Source organism: Bombina bombina, chromosome 7 (genome assembly GCF_027579735.1).
Source record: "Bombina bombina isolate aBomBom1 chromosome 7, aBomBom1.pri, whole genome shotgun sequence".
Lineage (NCBI taxonomy): Eukaryota > Metazoa > Chordata > Amphibia > Anura > Bombinatoridae > Bombina > Bombina bombina.
This window is the reverse complement of record NC_069505.1, coordinates 103,148,371-103,169,606: the sequence shown is the minus strand read 5'-3', so window position 1 is coordinate 103,169,606 and position 21,236 is coordinate 103,148,371. Positions and strand designations below refer to the sequence as shown.

The 21,236-nt window shown below is 38.6% G+C and overlaps 1 protein-coding gene across 1 annotated transcript in view; it reads right to left on the bottom strand.

Moving 5' to 3' along the window:
- The window catches only part of TTC17 (tetratricopeptide repeat domain 17), a 327,287-nt gene that overhangs the window by 14,471 nt on the left and 291,580 nt on the right, over nucleotides 1-21,236 (bottom strand). The window contains exons 20-24 of the mRNA XM_053689293.1: nucleotides 17,891-18,011; nucleotides 16,520-16,679; nucleotides 16,356-16,439; nucleotides 13,100-13,219; nucleotides 11,388-11,531 (exon numbers count right to left, since the gene is read on the bottom strand). Of these exons, the coding sequence (XP_053545268.1) occupies nucleotides 11,388-11,531; nucleotides 13,100-13,219; nucleotides 16,356-16,439; nucleotides 16,520-16,679; nucleotides 17,891-18,011 (629 nt within the window). The remainder of the gene's footprint in view (nucleotides 1-11,387; nucleotides 11,532-13,099; nucleotides 13,220-16,355; nucleotides 16,440-16,519; nucleotides 16,680-17,890; nucleotides 18,012-21,236) is intronic.

Here is a 21,236-nt window from a genome sequence, read left to right as displayed (position 1 = left end):
TTCCTGTTAGGAAGGATAATATCCCACAAGTAAGGATGAAACTGTGGACTCGGTACATCTTGCAAAAGAAAATCAAATCTCAGGAACTTGCTATGATCCCTGTGGATAAGGATGAACAAATAAGCAAAATATTAATTCTATGGTAGACAAACTAACCCTCCTGCATGAAAGGAAGTAAAGTGTGAATTGTCTATCTTGAAAGTAGGAACTTCATAGAATTTGTTCAACATTTTTAGATTCAAAACAGACCAAAAAGTACCCTCTTTCATTGGTACCATAAAGAGCTTTAAATAAAGCCCCTGGTTTAATTCTGGTGTTGGAACTTAAGTAATCACTCCCAATAATTCCAGATCTCTCACACAAGCCAAGGAAGCTTAAGCTTTTAAAGGATTTTGAGGCACTCAAGAATAAATTTTCTCTTAGGAGGCCTTGAAAAAAAGTTTATTTGATACCTCTGGGAAATTATTTGAAATACCCAGGATCCTGTACAGAGCTATCCCAAGCCTCCTGAAAGAGACTCAATCTGCCTCTCACCAGAGACTGATCTGGTCTTCGGGGATGGAGTAGACATCTCTGACTCATTATTTTTGAACCATGAGGAGTTAGACTTCAGAACCAGAACTCTAGGGCAGAGGGGAAATCTTTCTGAGCCTTAGATTACCAAAGATACAAAAATGCCCTAAAGATGAAAGCTTACCCTTAGATTTCTTATCCTGGGGCAGAAAAGCTCCATTACCCACAGGAATAGCATCCAGTCCAAGCCCAAAGAAAGGGAGAGAAAGCAGTCTACATTTTGCCACCAATAAGCAAGTGCTACTCAGGTTCTGAACCAAAAATGGGCTGGCACATAAGCTTATATTCCTGCTTTTCAAATAAAGATACCAAGAGAACAAAGAAAACATAATAATAGGAGTAAATTAGAAAGTTGCATAAAATTGCATGCTCTACCTGAATAATGAAAGGAAAAAATTGTATTTCATATCCCTTAAAACACACTTTTAATTACAATTAAGCAAAAGGAGCTAACTGGAGAGGAGATCAGACACATCAGTACTGAGCTCCCACACAACAGAGCTTCTACAACTGAATCTGAGCACCTACCTTTATTGTAAATCCAACCACACATTCAAGATCAACTATTAATAGTCTACGAATCTGCAGGCTAAGAGGCAGATTATCCTGAGCTCCGAGGTAAGTGATTTCACTCGGAGGGGTCCATGTTGGAGAGGAAGGGCATCGGATACCGGAGGCACATTTTGGAGGTCTTTTACCATCATCCAGAACCTTGGTGACCACGGTCCTTCTTCTTTACTCCCCTGAAGTTCAGTGAATACGTAGGCAACTTAGATTTGTTGCGGATCATTAGTGGCATGAAAAGCCACCATCTTGACTTCAACTCCTGTAGCTGCATTGAGAACTGACTCGCTACCACCACCCGCAGCTTTCACACACAGAGGTCAGCTGTGAACTTCAGTCAAGCTGTCTGAGGAAAACCTCCTGCTTACTGCCAGAACTAGACTGGACACCCTCACCTGGGACATCCATATAAGTGGACAAGATCTTACTCCTGACTGCAGGCCAGAAATTATTGATACACAAGCATCATAGGCACATATTTAATCACTGTTCACTAAACACCTTCATTGGCAATATACTAACTCACTAGGAACTTACAGCGCTGCAGCACAGAACATCTTACTATACACAATGGATTAATTGGGGCTAGAAGTGTCTTTTTCCCTTTAACTATTTCAACATAACTCTTGGCTCTAGTAATAGTGAAACAAGAGGAGTTGATCTACTACGTCTCCACCAGATGACTATATGTTACATTTTACCAGCTAATGTGCTTTTGCGATAGATGCAATTCCCTTCTGAAGATATAGCAAAAGGAAGAAAATGTGTATGGAAACTCCAAAAAACAAATAGCTGTTTTCACTATTCAACCTTCTATTTTCTAAAGTTCATTGTGAAGTGCACTCTCCTCTCCCACTCAAGTTAACTGAGTGGGTAATACTCCATTACCTTTTCCTGACTATGTCCAGTGGTGACAAATTCCCCAGAGGAAAGACCCCCCCTCACACTTTTTGCTTTTTATCTAGATCTCCATTCTTACCATTTGACACCCATACATAATACGATAATGGTATAATCTTCCACACTAAAACAGTTAACCCCCACTGCTCAATATCTTTAATTCAACTACTTGCACATCTTTAGTTGATGGAGTAACATAGTCCAAACAGGGGAATGAAACCTCTCTCCCAAGGACCATTACTAATTATCGGACACCTAGATCTTATTCACTTTAGCAAATTGGATTTTGTGAAATTACCAATCTGAAAGTCTGGACACCCATTCAGCGAGCGCAAAATGTAGTTACCATTTATACTGAGAGACAACGCGCCATTATCCGACATGCGCACATCTGAGAGACGTGCGCTATTCCAACATGCGTTAGGTAACAAGCAGAGGTGTGCTAACCCATTGTGCCTAGACTAAAGCGCTGATGTGCGCTAATCCGATGGCTGAACTAACCTGAATCTATGAGGCTATGATTAGACATGCTCTAACCCGACGAGCAAAACTGATGAGTGTATTTAAGCATTGGGACCCAACTTGCGCAAACTAAAGGGCGCCAAAAAAGATTTGAGCACAAAAAATTAAGGGAAATAGTGAGTATCTGTACCAGGGCCATATATACACACATATATATATAGATAAACTTTTAAACGATTAAACGTGCCTATAAACGTAGCTGTGTGTAAATTTAAAAAATATAAAAGATACTGTAGCTGTGTCTAAATTTAAAAAATATAAAACATACTACACATAGACACTCGTCCACTATCATCAAGTAGCAGGCAGCCAAACCAGTACTGAAACATATCAGCAGAGGTATTGGGGTAGAAGTATATTGTCGATCTGTAAAGGAAGGCAGAAGACGAGTCCCTGCGACTGAATTTACAGAGAGCCCATGAAGGATTTCCCATGAGGCGAAACCATCGTATCAATACTCCAAATACATCCCTCTGACAAGCACTGTACTCTGAGGGGAACTGGGCTTCAATATGCTTTTAAGTGCCTTTCATCAAAGAAGTCAAGCACATCATGCTTCGACCACCTCCAAGGGAGGCCAAGTTTTTTTTATAGGCTTTTTGGGGTTAGGAAAGTTTGCCTCTTTCTGGTAGGAATGCATATCCCATATGTAACGGATCATGGACTCTCACCACCTATATGAAAGAAAAGCCATTCCTTCATGCCGGTTACACAAGTTTGAGGAACAATAACATCAAAAATAGATTGGGCTTTTCAGTTAAACTGTTAGTCCAATAATATGGCCAAACCTACACCATCTCATCACTTGAACAAGGACTACAACTTTTGGACTCCTAGGGTGTGTCACAAGCACCTCCTACAGTACCCAAAACTATGACAGATACCTCGAACCTGAGACCTGCATGTCAGGAATGGCAACCTTTAACTAGAAGGCTCCTCAACACTACTAAGCGTAAAGCCCCCCCCCCCCCCCCATGCTGCAGGAGACTAACTCATTTGCTTATTTCTGTCCATATGATAATTTTGACCCTGCCTTAAATAGGCCATAGTGGTGCTGGAGAGATCGTCCCTTTTCCCCACAGTGTGGGATATTCCAAAACGTCTACTTTTAGGGTAGGCCTAGTACCATAAGCAGGTTACTTCTTCACACCTACAGCCAGTAGTTACCAGTTATATATAGGTGTTTAATAATGTTTAACTTACCTATTCTTTACAGGTTTGGACTGATAAGTTACATATGTTATGATAACATATAGTTATTAGATGAGTGTGTGCTAAGTGTACCATACCATACTTTCCTGCCAATAATAAGAATTAGTTTAATGGATAAATTTATGCTTACCTGATAAATGCATTTATTTCCGGGCATAGATAGTCCATGAAACATTCTAATTACTAGTGGGATATTCACTCCTGGCCAGCACCCCAGAAAAGTTGTTAAGTATCATTTCCCTTACTCATAACCCCCAGTCATTCGGCTGAAAGGAACGGAAAAAGAAGTAACACAAGGATATATAGGTGCCTGAGGTTTGTACAAAAAAAAACAACTGTCTAAATTTAAACAAGGGTGGGTCGTGGACTCTCTATGCCGGAAATAAATTTATCAGGTAAGCATCAATTTTGTTTTCTTTTCTATGGCATAGAGAGTCCACAAAACATTCTAATTACTAGTGGGAACCAATATCCAAGCTAGAGGACACAGAATCAATAGGGAGAAAAAACAAGACAGGCGGACCTAAACTGAAGGCACCACCGCTTGAAGAACCTTTCTCCCAAAAGAAGCCTCAGCTGAGGCAAAAGTATCAAATTTGTAGAATTTGGAAAAAGTATGTAAAGAGGGCCAAGTGGCCGCCTTACAGATTTGCTCCACAGAAGCTTAATTTTTGAAAAGCCCATGAAGATGAAATAGTTCTAATGGAATGAGCCGTATTTCTCTCAGGAGGCTGCTGTCCAGCTGTCTCATAGGCTAACTGGATAACACTTCTCAACCAGAAGTGAGAGAGGTAGAAGTGGCCTTTTGACCCCTACGCTTACCAGAGAAAACAACAAACAGGGCAGAAGTCTGCCGAAAATCTTTAGTTGCTTGAAGGTAAAATTTAAGAGCACGCACAACATCCAAGCTATGCAAAAGACGTTCCTTCTGGAAAGAAGAAACAACAATTTCCTGATTAATATTGCTATTCGACACGACCTTAGGGAGAAACCCTAGCTTAGTACGAATGACCGCCTTATCAGCATGAAAAATAAGGTAAGGGGAATCACACTGCAGAGACAAAAGTTCGGAAACTCTGCAAGCAGAAACAACAAGAAGAAACAAAACCTTCCAAGATAGAAACTTAATACTAACAGAATGCATTGGCTCAAACGGAGCCTGCTGCAAAACTCTAAGAACAAGGTTAAGACTCCAAGGAGGAGCAACAGATTTAAACACAGTCCTAATTCTTTCCAACGCCTGAACAAAAGACTGAACATCTGACAGAACTGCCAGACGTTTATATAGAAGGACAGAGTAGAAATCTGACCCTTCAAAGTAATGAATGACAAACCTTTCTCCAGGCCCTCCTGAAGAAAAGCCAAAATTCGAGGAACCCTTACTTTGTTCCAAACCTTTTGAATCACACCAATGAAAATATTTACACCCTATGTTAAATTCTGCAAGTAACCGGTTTATGAGCCTGAAGCATAGTATCTATGACTTTCTCAGAGAAGTCACGTCTAGCCAAACTTAGACGTTCAATCTCCAAGCAGTCAGCTTCAGAAAAACCAGATTTGGATGAAGAAAGAGACCCTGAAGTAGAAGGTCCTTCCTGAAAGGTAACGTCCACGGCAGAAAAGATAACATCGTCACCAGATCCACGAACCAGATCCTGCGAGGATCTATTAGAATCACAGAAGCTCTCTCCTGTTTGATGCAAGCAATTACTTGTGGAAGCAACGCAAACGGAGGAAACAGGTATGCTAGGTTGAAGCTCCAAGAAACCGCTAGAGCGTCTACCAGAATGACTTGATGATCTATTGACCTTGAACCATCCGCTATCAGATCCAACTCTGGACCCCCCCCCCCCACCTGAGAGTTATCATTGTGAAAACCTATGGGTGGAGAGTCCACTCTCCGGGATAAAAAGTCTGCCTGCTTAGAAAATCCACCTCCCAGTTGTCCACCCCTTATAAGTTGGTGGCAGAGAGATGGCAATCGTGAGACTCAGAGTTCCTCCCTGGTGATTGAGGTAGGCCACCGAGGTGATGTTGTGCAACTGAAATCTGATAAATCAGACCAAAGCTAGTTGAGGCCAAGTTATTAAAGCATAGAAAATTGTTCCCAACTCCAAGATGTTTATTGGAAGAGACGACTCCTCTAGAGTCCACAGACCCTGTGTCTTTAAGAAACCCCAAACTGCTCCCCAGCCTAACAGGCTGGCGTCAGTGGTCACAATCACCAAGGAAGGCCTCAGGAAGCCTGAGCCCGAGACAGATGGTCCTGTGAAACCCACCATGAGAGTGAAACTCTTGTTGGGGAATCCAAATTTATCTTCTGCGAGAGATCTGAGTGGTCCTCGTTACATTGACTGAGCATGCATAGCTGCAGAGGTCTCAGATGGAACTGAGAAAAAGGAATAATGTCCATGGAGGCAACCATCAGTCCAATCACCTCCATGCATTGAGCTACAGATGGATGAATAGCAGACTGGAGAGACAGGCAAGAAACATGAAGCTTGGATTTTCTGACGTCTGTCAGAAAAATCTTCATGGACAGGGAATCTATGATTGTTCCCAAGAAACAAACCCTTGTATCTGGAACAAGGGAATGCTTTCCCAGATTCACTTTCCACCCGTGGGAACGAAGAATTGACAACAACATCTCGGAATGTCATCTAGATAAGGTGCCACAGCAATACCTTTGTAAAAATTCTGGGAGCTGTAGCAAGGCCAAAAGGAATGGCAACAAACTGGAAATGTTTGTCCAGGAAGGCAAACCTTAGATGCTGGTAATGATCCCTGTGAATAGGAACATGAAGATATGCGTCCTTCAGATCTATGGTCATCATGAACTGACCTTTTTGGACCAAAGGAAGAATAGAATGGATGGTCTCCATCTTGAAGGACGGAACCCTGAGGAATTGAGACACTAAGTCCAGAATGGGACGAAAAGTGCCCTCCTTCTTGGGAACTACAAATAGATTTGAATAGAATCCTAGACCCTGTTCCTCTAGAGGAACTGGAACAATCACTCCCAGGGATGATAGATCCTTTACGCAGTTTAAGATGGCCTTTCTCTTTATCTGATTTGCAGATAACCTTGACAGGTGGAACCTGCCCCTGGGAGAACAAGATTTAAATCCTATTCTGTAACCGTGGGATACTATACCTATGGCCCAAGGATCTGGAACATTGTGTATCCATGCCTGCTGAAAAAAAGAAAGCCTGCCCCCCACTTGATCCACTACAGGATCGGGGCGGCCCCTTCATGTTGATTTAAAATCAACGGAAGGCTTCTTAGCTTGCTTCCCCCTATTCCAAGGCTGAAGACTTGGATTGATCCGACTTGGAAGAGGAAGACTTCTGTCCCTTAAAGTTACAAATGGATCGAAAATTAGAATTCTGGCGACCCTTAGGTCTATGCTTTTAATCCTGAGGTAGGAAAGAACCCTTTCCACCTGAAATGTCAGAAAAAATTTCTGCCAGACCTGGTCCAAACAAGGTTTTACCCTTATAAGGCGGAGATAAAAGCTTGGATTTAAATGCAACATCTGCAGACCAAGATTTTAACCAGAGAGCTCTGCAAGCTAAAACAGTAAAACCAGAAATCTTAGCAGCCAACCTAAGAACTTGCATGTTGGCATCACAAATAAAGGTATTGGCTAGCTTGAGAGCCTTAATCCTGTCTTGGATCTCCTCTATAGAAGTCTCTTCTAAATCATTGCACCAATAAGATGCTGCCCCCGCGACTGTAGCAATACTAGCAACAAGTTGCCACTGTAATCCCTGATGAATGTACATCTTCTTCAAAAAGCCTCAAGCTTCTTATCCATGGGATCCTTGAAAGAACAACGTATCTTCAATAGGAATAGTAGTTCTCTTAGACAGAGTAGAGATAGCTCCCTCTACCTTGTGCACCGTACGACACGAGTCACGAATAGAGTCAGCAACAGGAAACATCTTTTTTTAAAAACAGGAGACGGGGAAAAAGGAATCCCTGGTTTATCCCAATACTGAGTTATAATATCTGCCATACGGTCTGGAACTGGAAATACTTCCACAGATGAGGGTACATTATATACCATATTAAGCTTACTAGACCTCTTTGGATTGTCCGCAACAGATTCAGATTCTTCCAAAGTAGCAAGAAACTCCTTCAAAAGAACTCAAAGGTGTTCTAACTTAAATCTGAAATTAATCTCATCTGAATCTGCAGAATTTGTCACTACAGTATCAGAATCTGACAATTCCCCCTCAGAAGCCACTGAAGAATCCTCCTCATCAGATAACTGAGTCAAACTGACTAAGGCAGCTTTAGTGGAGTCAGCCTTACTGACATCAATATGTTTAGATTTCCTCTTTTGTTTACAAGAAACCTTTGAAAAAGCTGATAGTAATCTGCGCAGCGAAATCCCCAGGTAAAAAAACCAACCCCAGGAGGTTGAGAGGAACCACAGGGCACTGCATGTGAAGCTTGAGGGGAAAGCTGAGGCGTAGCTAGGATAACACTATCCTGAGAGACAGGAGGCTCAGGGAGAGACATCTTATCTTAAAACTTTAAAGTTTTATTTAAACATGAAGAGCAAAACTGTACAGGAAGAATCTTAGCTTTCAAACACAATAAGCATTTTTCAAATGAATCAACTTTAGCATTAGTGTCCATGATTGGGTATCAGTTCACAATAAACAAAATAAATGCCAAATTAAGTTTATTTATATGAAGCAACAAAACATAAATAAGCACTTAAAACCCTCAGCTCTGCTGAGGTTTAACCCCTCCAGAAGTTGCTATCCCACTAGCACAGAAAACCGGACACACCCGGTAGCAAAAAACACCTCCTTGTTACCGAAACAGCCTAAATCCACTTGCCACTGTAGAAAGAAGAAAATGCAGCCTCCACACTCGGCGCGGCAAAGTCCGATCTGAACAGAGAAGCCGAAAACCAGAAGTGCTGAGGAGCGGTCACATGACCGCAAAAAAACAACAACTTTTTAAAAAAAATTGCGCCAAACAAAAATGGCGCGAAAACCAACAGCAGCACAGCAAAAGTGATTGGGACAATAAGCTGAGCTGAAAAGTGAAGTAATAAGTAAAACAAACACCTGTCAAACACTTCATACACTCTCCCATCTCTGAGCCCCCAATAAAAAAATATGCCTCTTTTCACATAAAAGCAGTGCCCCTAAAACAGATTTAAATACTTTCCAAAAGGATTTAACCCCTACAGTGCCGGTACGTTCAAACCTAGAAGGGAAAGCACTTAGATGTGGATCCTGCTCTGTCAGACAGGAGCAGTTTTCTTAGGTGTGGCAGCTTCCCCATATCTACCAGGGACCTATAGAAGAGAAAGAACAGAGTTACCAACTTTGGCTTTCTATAATAGGGGTAGCAATAATGTTAGACGTTTAAGCAAAGACTACCTCACAGTCTTCTAACTGCTAATAGCCACCATTACTCTTACTAAAGAGATTGACATGGACACAGCATAGCCCCAATCCTTGCTTGCAGGGAAAAGTACCCATTAAAAGGATTAAAATCTTCAGACACCATCTTCGCCATTCTCCCATGATCAAGGCAAAGAGAATGACTGGGGGTTATGGGTAAGGGAAGTGATACTTAACAGCTTTACTGGGGTGCTCTTTGCCGCCTCCTGCTCACCAGGAGTGAATATCCTACAAGTAATTAGAATGTTTCATTGACTATGCCATAGGAAAGAAATCTAGTGCTCTCCTAAATGTTACTTTCCAAGTTGGTGGAGCATGGATTGGTGTCCCCCCCTCTATATGTGTATTTTCTCCTCCATATACAGCATCATCATATGTAAGGCCCTTCACTATCTCACTCGCACCTGTGTCTGAAGCATGATCCTATCACAAATCACTCCACCTACAAACCTACTAGTTCTATTTGCTACAATATATCTATGTCATATATTCATGAATCTGTAACATAAAATATAAAAGTATCCCCCCCTACACATTCATATTTATACAATATACCTCTCCTAGGAGAGGGAACAACACTAAGTGAAACATTTATTCTACCCAGATTAGTCTGAGGTCATCTTCTTAGCGTCTTTGATCTGCTGAACTACTTCATCTTGCTGCTCATCTGTGACTATTACCATTATTGGATTTTATGCTATAATAGTGTTATTGTTGTACAACTTAAAGTCTACCTCACTTTCTTAATGCTCCACCTCCCTAACTCTATTAAATCTCATGATTAGTCTTCCATCTTCCTCTCTGGAGTCATTTCAAAATCCTTTGGTCCAGGAGTAACCAATAAGTCAATAAGGAGGACTTTACATAATAAAATGAGGTTTTAAGTGGGTATGAACATTAATATTTCTGTCACATTTGATAATTTTAACAAGTATAAATTCATATGTATTTTTTTTCTATTTGCATAGAAAATAAGATTTCACTTAGATATTGTAAGCGAATTTGTATAAATGATACTTGATGTAACTTCTAAAAACCTTAACAAAAAAAATAATTAAGCAAGAGTTAAAAAAAAAACAACCTTCCCACCAATATAAAGAGGGACTTTAAAGTATCAATGGTAGTGATAAAGGTCTTTCTAGGTCTAACTCTTCAAGCAGGCAAGGAATTAAAAGTGCAACAGCAAAGACAAATTAGCTCATGACAAATTTAAGTAGTATTAATCTGAAAATATTTTAAGCCTACTGAAAAATACCTGATGCAATATATTACAATAATTTTATAAGAAGAAGCATGAAGAGGATTTGCTCAAATTTACAGTGATGGTAAATCAGAGCGTTAAAAAAAAAACAAAAAAAAAAAAAAAAAAAAAAACCGCTAGGATTTACCATCACTAAAAATAAACAGGACTTTCAGTCAACAGTTTGTAAAAAAAAAAACAAAAAAAAAAAACTCAGCGGCTCCAGCCCCCCACGGCACAGAGCTCTTTTCTCAATGAGGTGACGTTTCCACCTCTAAACCAATAGCCGTGCTAGTCATATGACAGTGTTCTATATGCTAGCTCAGCAATTAGTTTAGAGGTGGAAATGTCACCTCATTGACAAAATAGCTCTGTGCCGTGGGTGGCCGGTAAGTTTAGGACACTTTTTTTTTTTTACAAACTGTTGACTGAAAGTCTTGTTTATTTTTTAGTGATGATTTTTTTTTACATAAAGTAGCAAATAAAAACTCAAAAAAGGGATAGTAAAGTCAAAATTAAACTTTCATGATTCAAACAGCGCATGCAATTTTAAATGATTCCAATTTAATTCTGTTCTCAAATTAGCTTTTTTTCTCTTGATATCCTTTGTTGAAAATCATACCTAGGTAAGCTCAAGTGCAGCTGTGCACTACTGGGAGCTAGATGCTGATTGGTGGGTGCACATATGAGTCTCTTGTCAATGGCTCACCCTATGTGATCAGCTAGCTTAAAGTAGTGCAATTCTGCTCCTTTAACAAATGTTACCATTACAATGGAACACTGAAAGTAGATTGGAAAGTTTTTGAAAAAGTATATGATCTGAGTCATGAACGACAAATGTCCCTTTAATACACTAATACAGGTGGTGTTATGCAAATTCAAGTATTTTTTGTCCACAGTCCTGACCTTTATCGAACATAGAAGGGAGGGGAAAATGGTCACTTACCATTGCTACGTACACATTAGCCAAGGTGAAATGATTTACTACAAAGTGAGGAGCGATCTCCACTGCCATTGTAGCAACAATAATGGCATCATTCCAAAGCTTGGCATTATGGAAGATGTTTGCAAGACTAATGAGTGGAACATCCTGAAAAAAAACAAATATGAGAGAGGTTGTGTTATAAGGCAGCCTGCAGCAATAGCTGTCCTATTACACTGGTGCAAACAGTAAGGCCAAATCAGCTTAATATTATTTATGGTTGACTTGAAAGCTCAGCAAAGTTTCTATACTTCATAACTATCACATGTTGAAGTGCATATCAACTAGGCGCCAGTTCTCAGAACTAGGGAATTCTTCAATAAACTTATTGTCAACTGTCCAATTTTTTTATATATATATATATATATATATATATATATATATATATATATATATATATATATATATATATATATACACACACATATATATATAACTAAAACTATATAAATATGTTGCAGGTAAGAAATTGGGTGATCATAGTACTATTCGGGTAAACCTGACATTACCCAAGTGGCTGTGGGTAAAGCCCAATGTAACATGATAAATCTTCTCAGAGAACATCGAGTCACTGCATCAAACATTGTCACTATCTTTTTTGCCTCTGCCTGGGGGGTACAAGAGTGGGCGAAGCCCCCCTTGTAAACCTCATTCCCCAAGGTTCACTTGGGATGAATGCCAGAGGATCGGCGGGGAATTAAATTACATCAGACTTTACCAACAGCTGCATATATAAAATCCTTTTAAGATATGCACTCCTCATCCATTACTGATTGCCACGGTGCTAGCAAATTTAGATCCAATTCTTTATAAGAGAAATATATATATATATATACATACACACACATACATATATGTATATATATATATATATATATATATACACACACACACATACATGTATACATGTATGTATGTATGTATGTATGTATGTATGTATGTATGTATGTATGTATGTATGTATGTATATATATATATATATATATATATATATATATATATATAAAGGTAATAGAAGACAGCACTCGCTTACGTGACGTTTTCGGGGACAGCTCCCCTTCATCAGACCAGGTCTGATGAAGGGGAGCTGTCCCCGAAACGTCACGTAAATAAAAGCTTCTATTGCTTATCCTTAAGCCCAGCGAGTGCTGTCTTCTATTACCTTTATCTCTACCTGCATTCAGTACCCTGGCAACTGGACACCTGTTTGTGCGAGTGCACCAGCCTCTGTGAATATATATATATATATATATATATATATATATATATATAAAATAAAAAAAGCCAGGCTAAGGCAGTACCTTGCAAATCCAATTATTGCAAAAAACAATGGAAAGTAACCAAGTACATGTTGGATTTTGTATGTTTTACTAGAGGCTTCAAATGGGCGAGGGATCTTATTCCAATTGCTGCTTTGCCGCTATGTATCTACCTTTTCATTAGGGGAGTTTGGAGGGTGTTGGATATGGACAAAGGAGTAAGTGCAGTGCTTATGCACCAACCACAATCTGTCAGGACCTGGGTCAGGGTGTGGAAAAGGTTCCAGTCTCTCTGAGGAACATTAGAGCTCTGAGAATAATTTTTAGTGCAACTAATACTGAAAAACTGTTTTTGAACTATATAATGGTGATAAATAACCCCATTCGTTTATTGACTTATCTTAAGGAATATCAGACCTTCATATGATGTGGAGCATAATGTAGAGCTTGGCGTAGACAGTCTATTGCTTTTTTCCCCTGACCCTTCACTCTCCAGTACAGAGCAGCCATGCTGGAAAGTACCCATGAAGTCTGGTTCTGCAAAAAAAAAAAAAAACACACAAAAAACAGCTCACAAACTGTATTCATACAGATCAGAAAACTATACAACCCTCATAAATGCTCCTAAACAGGAAAATTCAATCAAGACAGGAAATTTAGGTACCAGGAACAGATGAACCTGGAGATACCACACTGAATGTGCAAAAAGTGTTTACCGCCAGAGTAAGCCACAGTGCACTTAGTAATTCATACATTACTGCAATTCTCTAATGCTTTGCCTTCTTTACACATTATAATGTAACTGGTCAGGTAGAACTACCTAAGTGCCTGAGGAAATGGCCAGTAGTTAAAGAGACAGTCTACACCAAAATTTGTATTATTTAAAAAGATAGGTAATCCCTTTATCACTCATTCTCCAGTTTTGCATAACCAACACGGTTATATTCAGACTTTTAACCTCTGTGATTACCTTGTATCTAAGCCTCTGCAGGCTGCCCCTTATTTCAGTTCTTTTGACAGACTTGCATTTTAGCCAATCAGTGCTGACTCATAAATAACCCCACGGGAATGAGCACAATGTTTTCTAACACAGAAGAACTAGTAGTGTCTAACTGTGAAAAACGGTAAAAATGGCACGAGCTAAGAGGTAGCCTTCAAGGGCTTAGAAATTAGCATGACCCTACCTATGTTTAGCTTTCTACAAAGAATACCAAGAGAGCAAAGCAAATTTGATGATAAAAATAAATAGGAAAGTTGTTAAAAATTGCATGTCCTATCTGAATTGTGAAAGTGTAAAAGGGACACGCAAGTCAAAAATAAACTTCCATGATTCAGATAAAGCACGGAATTTTAAACAACTTTCCAATTTACCTCCATTAACAGAATGTACACAGTCTTTTTATATTTACACTTTTTGAGTCACCATTTCCTACTGAGCATGTGCAAGAATTCACAGAATTTATGTATATGCATTTGCGATTGGCTGATGGCTGTCACATGATGCAGTGGGTGTGGAAATAGACAACTTTGAAATGTCAGAAAAAAATCTACTTCTTATTTGAAGTTAAGACTTAGTCCTTTTGCATTGTCTTTTTATCATGCATTTGTAGTTTGTGCAAATCTACTGTTTTTACTGGTCCTTTAATTTTAGCTAGACTGTCCCTTTAAATAGCAGAGAAACAAGTATCACTTCGATATTTTTTTAATGAGAATGATATCTACAACACTTTATTTTTATCTTTAAGACCCAGAGTGGACTTTTAACAAATACTTACAAATCTACAAGTAGCTGCTTTTCGTACACCATTGTGCTGATCACTTATTGTGGGGACAGGTGTTTATCGAGTTAAGGGGACAGTAAAGTCACAATCCTTCATGATTCAGATGGAGATTACAATTTTTAACAACCTTCCAGTTTACTTCTATTATCTAATTTACTATGTTTCCTTGGTATCTTTTATCAAGAAGCATAACGAGGTAGGTACAGGAGCAGCAAGGCACTACTGGGAGATAGCTGCTGATTGGTTGCTGCACATATATGCCTCTTGCTATTGGCTCACAGCTAGCTCCCAGGAGTGCACTGCTGCTCCTTCAATAAAGGATACCAAGATAAAGCACATTTGATAAAGAATTACATTGGAAAGTTGTTTAAAACTGTATGCTCTGTCTTACTCATGAAACAAGAAATTTGGGTTTCATGTTCCTTTAATATATTGAATGGATGACAGTGTGCACCTTTGTCTTTTTCACAATTTTTTTGCATTAATACATTAATTTTAATTTGACAGTGGTACACTATGGTGATTGCCCCTTGATTCCCAGATTTCAGAATCATTGGCATTGAAAAGCAGACAGCAAGAATACTTCTAATACATAACTCTAGAACAATGCACTGCCCTTTAAAAAAGAAATCTATAAGACAATCCAATGAGTCTTCAGTAATATGATCAATGTTTGATAATGTGTTCTTTAAAGGGACAGTAAACATTCTGTAATTACAAGACATTTCTGCTGTGTTGCTTTAGAATAACATATCAGCCAAGTCATAATGTTTTTAAAACACATTGACATCTTTTTTACAGCAATTGTTTATCAAAAGCCAAACTTCGCTCACCATTTGCCTTACATTGAGGAGCCAATCTGGGCTTTAGTTGACAGACAAGGCTATGCCCAGCTATAATGTTAATATAGAGTGCATTGTTTAGCAGTTGTTATCAGTGTAGGGTACGTTCTGGGAATTAGATATTCCTCAAATTGCAGAGATAACTTATACGAAAACGGGGGGGGGGGGGGGGGGGGGATAAATCATGAAAGTATATTGCAAAGTTTTTTTATTATACATAACTAAACATGTTATATACAATTTTCAAGGTGTTTACTTCCCTTTAACTAATCCATTCCCCCAAATCACCTCAGACACCTAAAGTATTATTTGCACTATTTGTTGCATATTAGTTTACTCTGTGTGTATGTATATATATATATATATATTATTATTATTATTATCTGTTATTTGTAGAGCGCCAACAGATTCCGCAGCGCTAGTGTATTTATATATTTATATATATATATGTTTAGAACACAAAGACCTTTCAGTTACACTAACTATACAATAACTAACACAGGTTGTTTTCCTTGAATTGTAAACACACATATAGGTTTACTATACATATCTTATAGAGAATAAATATAGCGAATAACACACAGCATGACCACGTGTCTGTAGCATTACAACGTTATAGTCCTAGAATGTATAGAAACTAGCAGCAACAAAATGTTAAGCCATTGTCCCCCACAAAAGTTTAAATAGAAATTAGCAGGAAGTGTGTATCCGTGCACAACTGGTGTTGTTATTATATATTGTTGGATGGCAGGGATAATTCCCGTAGCATCCCTGGTGAACAATTTTTCACAAGTATTACAAAACTGTTTTAATGAGCACAGAAAGAACCATTAAAGTCCTGAATACATATACTTTTAATAACTAAGTCTTTGCTAGGACCAAAGTGTAGTAATAGCAGAATGCATAAGTTGTCAGCATCTACTAAAAAAACCCATGAGTGTTTCATCAATAAACAGATCATTTCAGTCAATAAACTTTGGTTCTAGATGCAATACAATTATTTAATGTTGAAGGTACGAAAAATCAAGAGAGAAACACTCATTTTCTTACTTTCTCCAGGACCTTCATTATGCGAGTTCCAACTTGCTCCAGTGACTGTGGAGGATATTTATCTTTACCAAGGTTCTGTAAGACCTGAAGAATAGCAGACACGTAATTATATCTGACATTTGCACTTACACCTGGATTAGATTGGGGCAGGGCAGCCACTGTACCTCTTTCAGCTGACTCTCCCCAGTGTAGTGTATAGCGGCTCGATTTGATACTCCATGAAGGTGGTCCAAAGTGTTCATGCTAGCAGCAAGGTTTGGGTTACAGAGAGGCTCTACTTCAGGCTCCTGCAACGGAGTGGCAAAATCCACGTGTTCTGTAATACTGAGTACAACCAATGTATCATTAGTGGAGAAGACCACCTAAAGGGATATTCCAGACAAAATTGGAATCCACATGTATAAATTTCAGTTTTGAATAGAAATATTTTTGTAACATACATGTATTAGCAAAAATGCTTCTAATAAAAGCTATAGCGGTTTCAAAGGTGTATTTAAGTATGCACAGTGCACCAGCATTATAAACACAACACTTGCGCAGAGAGCCTAAGGTGCTTGTACCATCTGGTAATGATTCAATTTGTTAATTGCTGACATGATACAAGTCCCAGTGGTGCTCTGAGCAGCTGCAGTATTTAAAACGTTGGTGCACTGAGAATATCTAGTTATGTTTCACATGCAGAGAAAAATGTTAACACTAAAAAACTTTTACTAGAAGCATTTTTGCCAATACATGTTTACTGCAAATGTTTCTATTCAAAAATGTAATTAATCTATGTGCATTTAAATTTTGACTAAAATGTCCCTTTAAGACCCAAGATAAATGCAGTGTCTTTTCTATGCATGATTAAGTGATTGTCCCCTGAAACGTTGCAAACTTTTTCCTTTTTTCCAGATGTAACTCAAAATTGTATTGCAAGTATATTACTACAGATAATTATTTGTGATTCTTATCTTCTAGTTATTGTCTAAAGTGACTATGTATAATATAACATTTATTATTGTTGTATTAGTACAATATATATATATATATATATATATATATATTTCTAAATTGTACATATGATCATCTAGATCGTTTTCTGCTGTAATGAAGTGTTGAACTTGCACTCATTCTTTTAAAATGGGTTGTGGGAGGAGTTTTTCCTCGTTTAGTATTACCCAATGAAATTGCTTAATATGGTTTTTAAGTTCAGCTAGCTCACAAGTTGTGAGGTCTAGGATTATGGCACAAGCCGAAACGCGTAAGTCCAGCCAGCATCATGTGTTCTCTGGTTGCTCTGTTTTTAAATTGATGTCCCAATAAAGCTGGTTTTACTTTACGGATGCTTCCAGGACTTATCTATTTTTAACAAAACTTTTTACTTGTCTCTGCAATAAATATTATTTGAAGGAAGGTGCTGCTGTTTCTTGGAACTGAGTTTTTGCTGTGGAGTTGGCCAGTGGCTCCTGACCGCCTGCCACCTCCATAGACCTTAGCTGCTGGACCTACAGAGAATTATGTACAGGTCCTGGACAGGTGATAACTGTACTTACTCAATATTCTTAGCGGATACAGCCAGCCATGTGCTGGCCACTGTGGACAGCTCTACTCTGCGAAGCTTCAAACACTCATCGGGACTAGGCCACCCAAGGCTCCGATAATCAGGTTGTCTCCCTATACAGGAAATTAAATTTAAAAACATTTGTAGTAGAACACACACAAAAAATCAAGAAGTAGCACACTTGGTAATCAAACAATTGAAAGCTATGCATGAGTAGGGTCGCCAAGTGTTCAGTTTTCAACCCGACAGTCCAGTATTTTAGCACGCTGTCCAGTAAAATCTGCACAAAAATACTGGACACGTAAATGTCCAGTTCTTTTAAAGTTCCTGAGTGTTATTATATATATATCTTATACCTAAATGTGTTACAAATATAAAGCAGAAAGTAGTAAGGTACAGTCAAGGGTGGGAAATCAATTATGTTTATGTATGTTACTGGCCGCCAAGGGGTAAAACTACAGCTCAGTTGTTAAAAATATACATCAAGTAGGGGTGCATATCCGGGCAGCAGCCATGGTTAGCTGCAATACTTGGAGTTCCATATCCCACCAAGATAATCTGCCGATTATCAGAGGCTGAGCGATCCATCTGCTTTAATAAATTGTGATCTATATATATCCATATATTGATGAATAGCTCTATCGTTTGTTATTGTTTTGGATAGATTTGCTTCATCAGGAGCAGTCTGGACCGTTAGAGGGATGGTAGCAGCCATATAGCATTCTCTCTGACATACATACATATATATATATATATATATATATATATATATACACACACACACTGAATATATATATATATATATATATATATATATATCATAAAATGTAACCCCCCCCCCCCCCTTTTGTTTCACATATTAAAATGGTAGGCCAGCGAGCAACCTCTGCATTGGTCCTGTGGTATATTTTGAACCCATTTCTTTTTCTCCATTGCTTCTAAAATATCTTTAAAAAAATTACACAAATATAAATGCACTTACACCCCAATCTATTTATGATGCATATACAAATTTTTTTTATTTAACCCTTCAGCTACCAAGAAAAGGCTAATTGTGGTGATTTAAGATAAAATGTGCCTGTTACTGACTGCAGTTTGAGCATTACTAGCTCCTAATTGGTTAAATTAGTTTTGTTTGCTGGTTACGGAGAGGTTAAATAACCATTTGTTCTGTGTTATTGGTAGCTGAGGGGTTAAACTTTAGCACCTTTGCTGGCAGTAACAGAGAAATGTGTATTTAAAATATTTTTAAGCAGATTTTGTAAACAGGACGCTGTCACTTACTTGTGTGATCTCCACAAAACAAGCCTCACAGACAAAGCCCCCAGCCTCCCTCACTTTATCAGTTTCTTCTAAGATGTTTATTACTCCTCCATGTGTTTGTGCTGTCACATGTTTGCTAATAGCACGGCACTCAGAGGAGAGACAAGGGGGAGGGCAACCCGGTGAAGCAGGAGAGATTTCTAAGCCAGACCTGCCCGTTATGGAGACAGTGCAGTATTGAGTGTTTGGCTGCATTGTAAAGGCTCAGCAGAAAAATTTACACACACTGCTACAGATGCTGCAGATGTCTCCCAGATTACAGCTGAGTTCCAACTCAGAAGCCCTCCCTCCACGCCAGTCAGAGGCAGCAAAAACATAAAAAGTTTGTAATATTAGCCTCCTGCCTTCTTGCTAGCATCTAGCACGGGTTATAACACCTGACATGTTTCCTTGCTGTGATCATGGATGGTGGCGTTAGCATAGTACCGGTACTTACCCCACAAACTCAGTCATCCTGCATGGTCCCAGTCCGGTAAATCTGAGCGTCGCTAAAGCAGCTAAAAAAAAAGGAAACTTTAAAAAAAAAAAAAGTTTTCCCCCTGCTGCCGGCCAATAGAAATAGCCCAAATCGCACACTGAAAAACATAATTTATGTAAGAATTTACCTGATAAATTAATTTCTTTCATATTGGCAAGAGTCCATGAACTAGTGACGCATGGGATATACAATCCTACCAGGAGGGGCAAAGTTTCCCAAACCTCAAAATGCCTATAAATACACCCCTCACCACACCCACAATTCAGTTTAACGAATAGCCAAGAAGTGGGGTGATAAAGAAAGGAGTAAAAAGCAACAACAAAGGAATTTTGAAATAATTGTGCTTTATACAAAAAAATCATAACCTGATGATGATTCTTGCCAATATGAAAGAAATGAATTTATCAGGTAAATTCTTACATAAATTATGTTTTCTTTCATGTAATTGGCAAGAGTCCATAAGCTAGTGACGTATGGGATATCAATACCCAAGATGTGGAACTCCACTTAAGAGTCACTAGAGGGGGAGGGATAAAAATAATAACAGCCATTTTCTGCTGAAAAAATAATCCACAACCCAAAATAAAAGTTATTCTCATAATGAAAAGAAAAACTTAAAACATCAGCAGAAGAATCAAACTGAAACAACTGCCTGAAGAACTTTTCTACCAAAGACTGCTTCTGAAGAAGCAAATACATCAAAACAGTAGAATTTAGTAAATGTATGCAAAGAGGACCAAGTTGCTGCTTTGCAAATCTGATCAACTGAAGCTTCATTCTTAAAAGCCCACGAAGTGGAGACTGATCTAGTAGAATGAGCTGTAATTCTTTGAGGCAGTTCCTGACCAGACTCCAAATAAGCTTGATGAATCAAAAGCTTTAACCAAGAAACCAAGGAAATAGCAGAGGCCTTCTGACCTTTCCTAGGACCAGAAAATATAACAAATAGACTAGAAGTCTTTCTGAAATCTTTAGTAGCTTCAACATAATATTTCAAAGCTCTCACCACATCCAAAGAATGTAAGGATCTTTCCAACGAATTCTTAGGATTAGGACACAAGGAAGGGACAACAATTTCTCTATTAATGTTGTTAGAATTCACAACTTTAGGTAAAAATTTAAATGAAGTCCACAAAACCGCCTTATCCTGATGAAAAATCAGAAAAGGAGATTCACAAGAAAGAGCAGATAGCTCAGAAACTCTTCTAGCAGAAGATATGGCCAAAAGGAACAACACTTTCCAAGAAAGTAGTTTAATGTCCAAAGAATGCATAGGCTCAAACGGAGGAGCTTGTAACTCCTTCAAAACCAAATTAAGACTCCAAGGAGGAGAAATTGATTTAATGACGGGCTTAATGCGAACTAAAGCCTGTACAAAACAGTGAATATCAGGAAGTTTAGCAATCTTTCTGTGAAATAAAACTGAAAGAGCAGAGATTTGTCCCTTCAAATAACTTGCAGACAAACCCTTATCCAAACCATCCTGAAGAAACTGTAAAATTCTAGGAATTCTAAAAGAATGCCAAGAGAATTTATG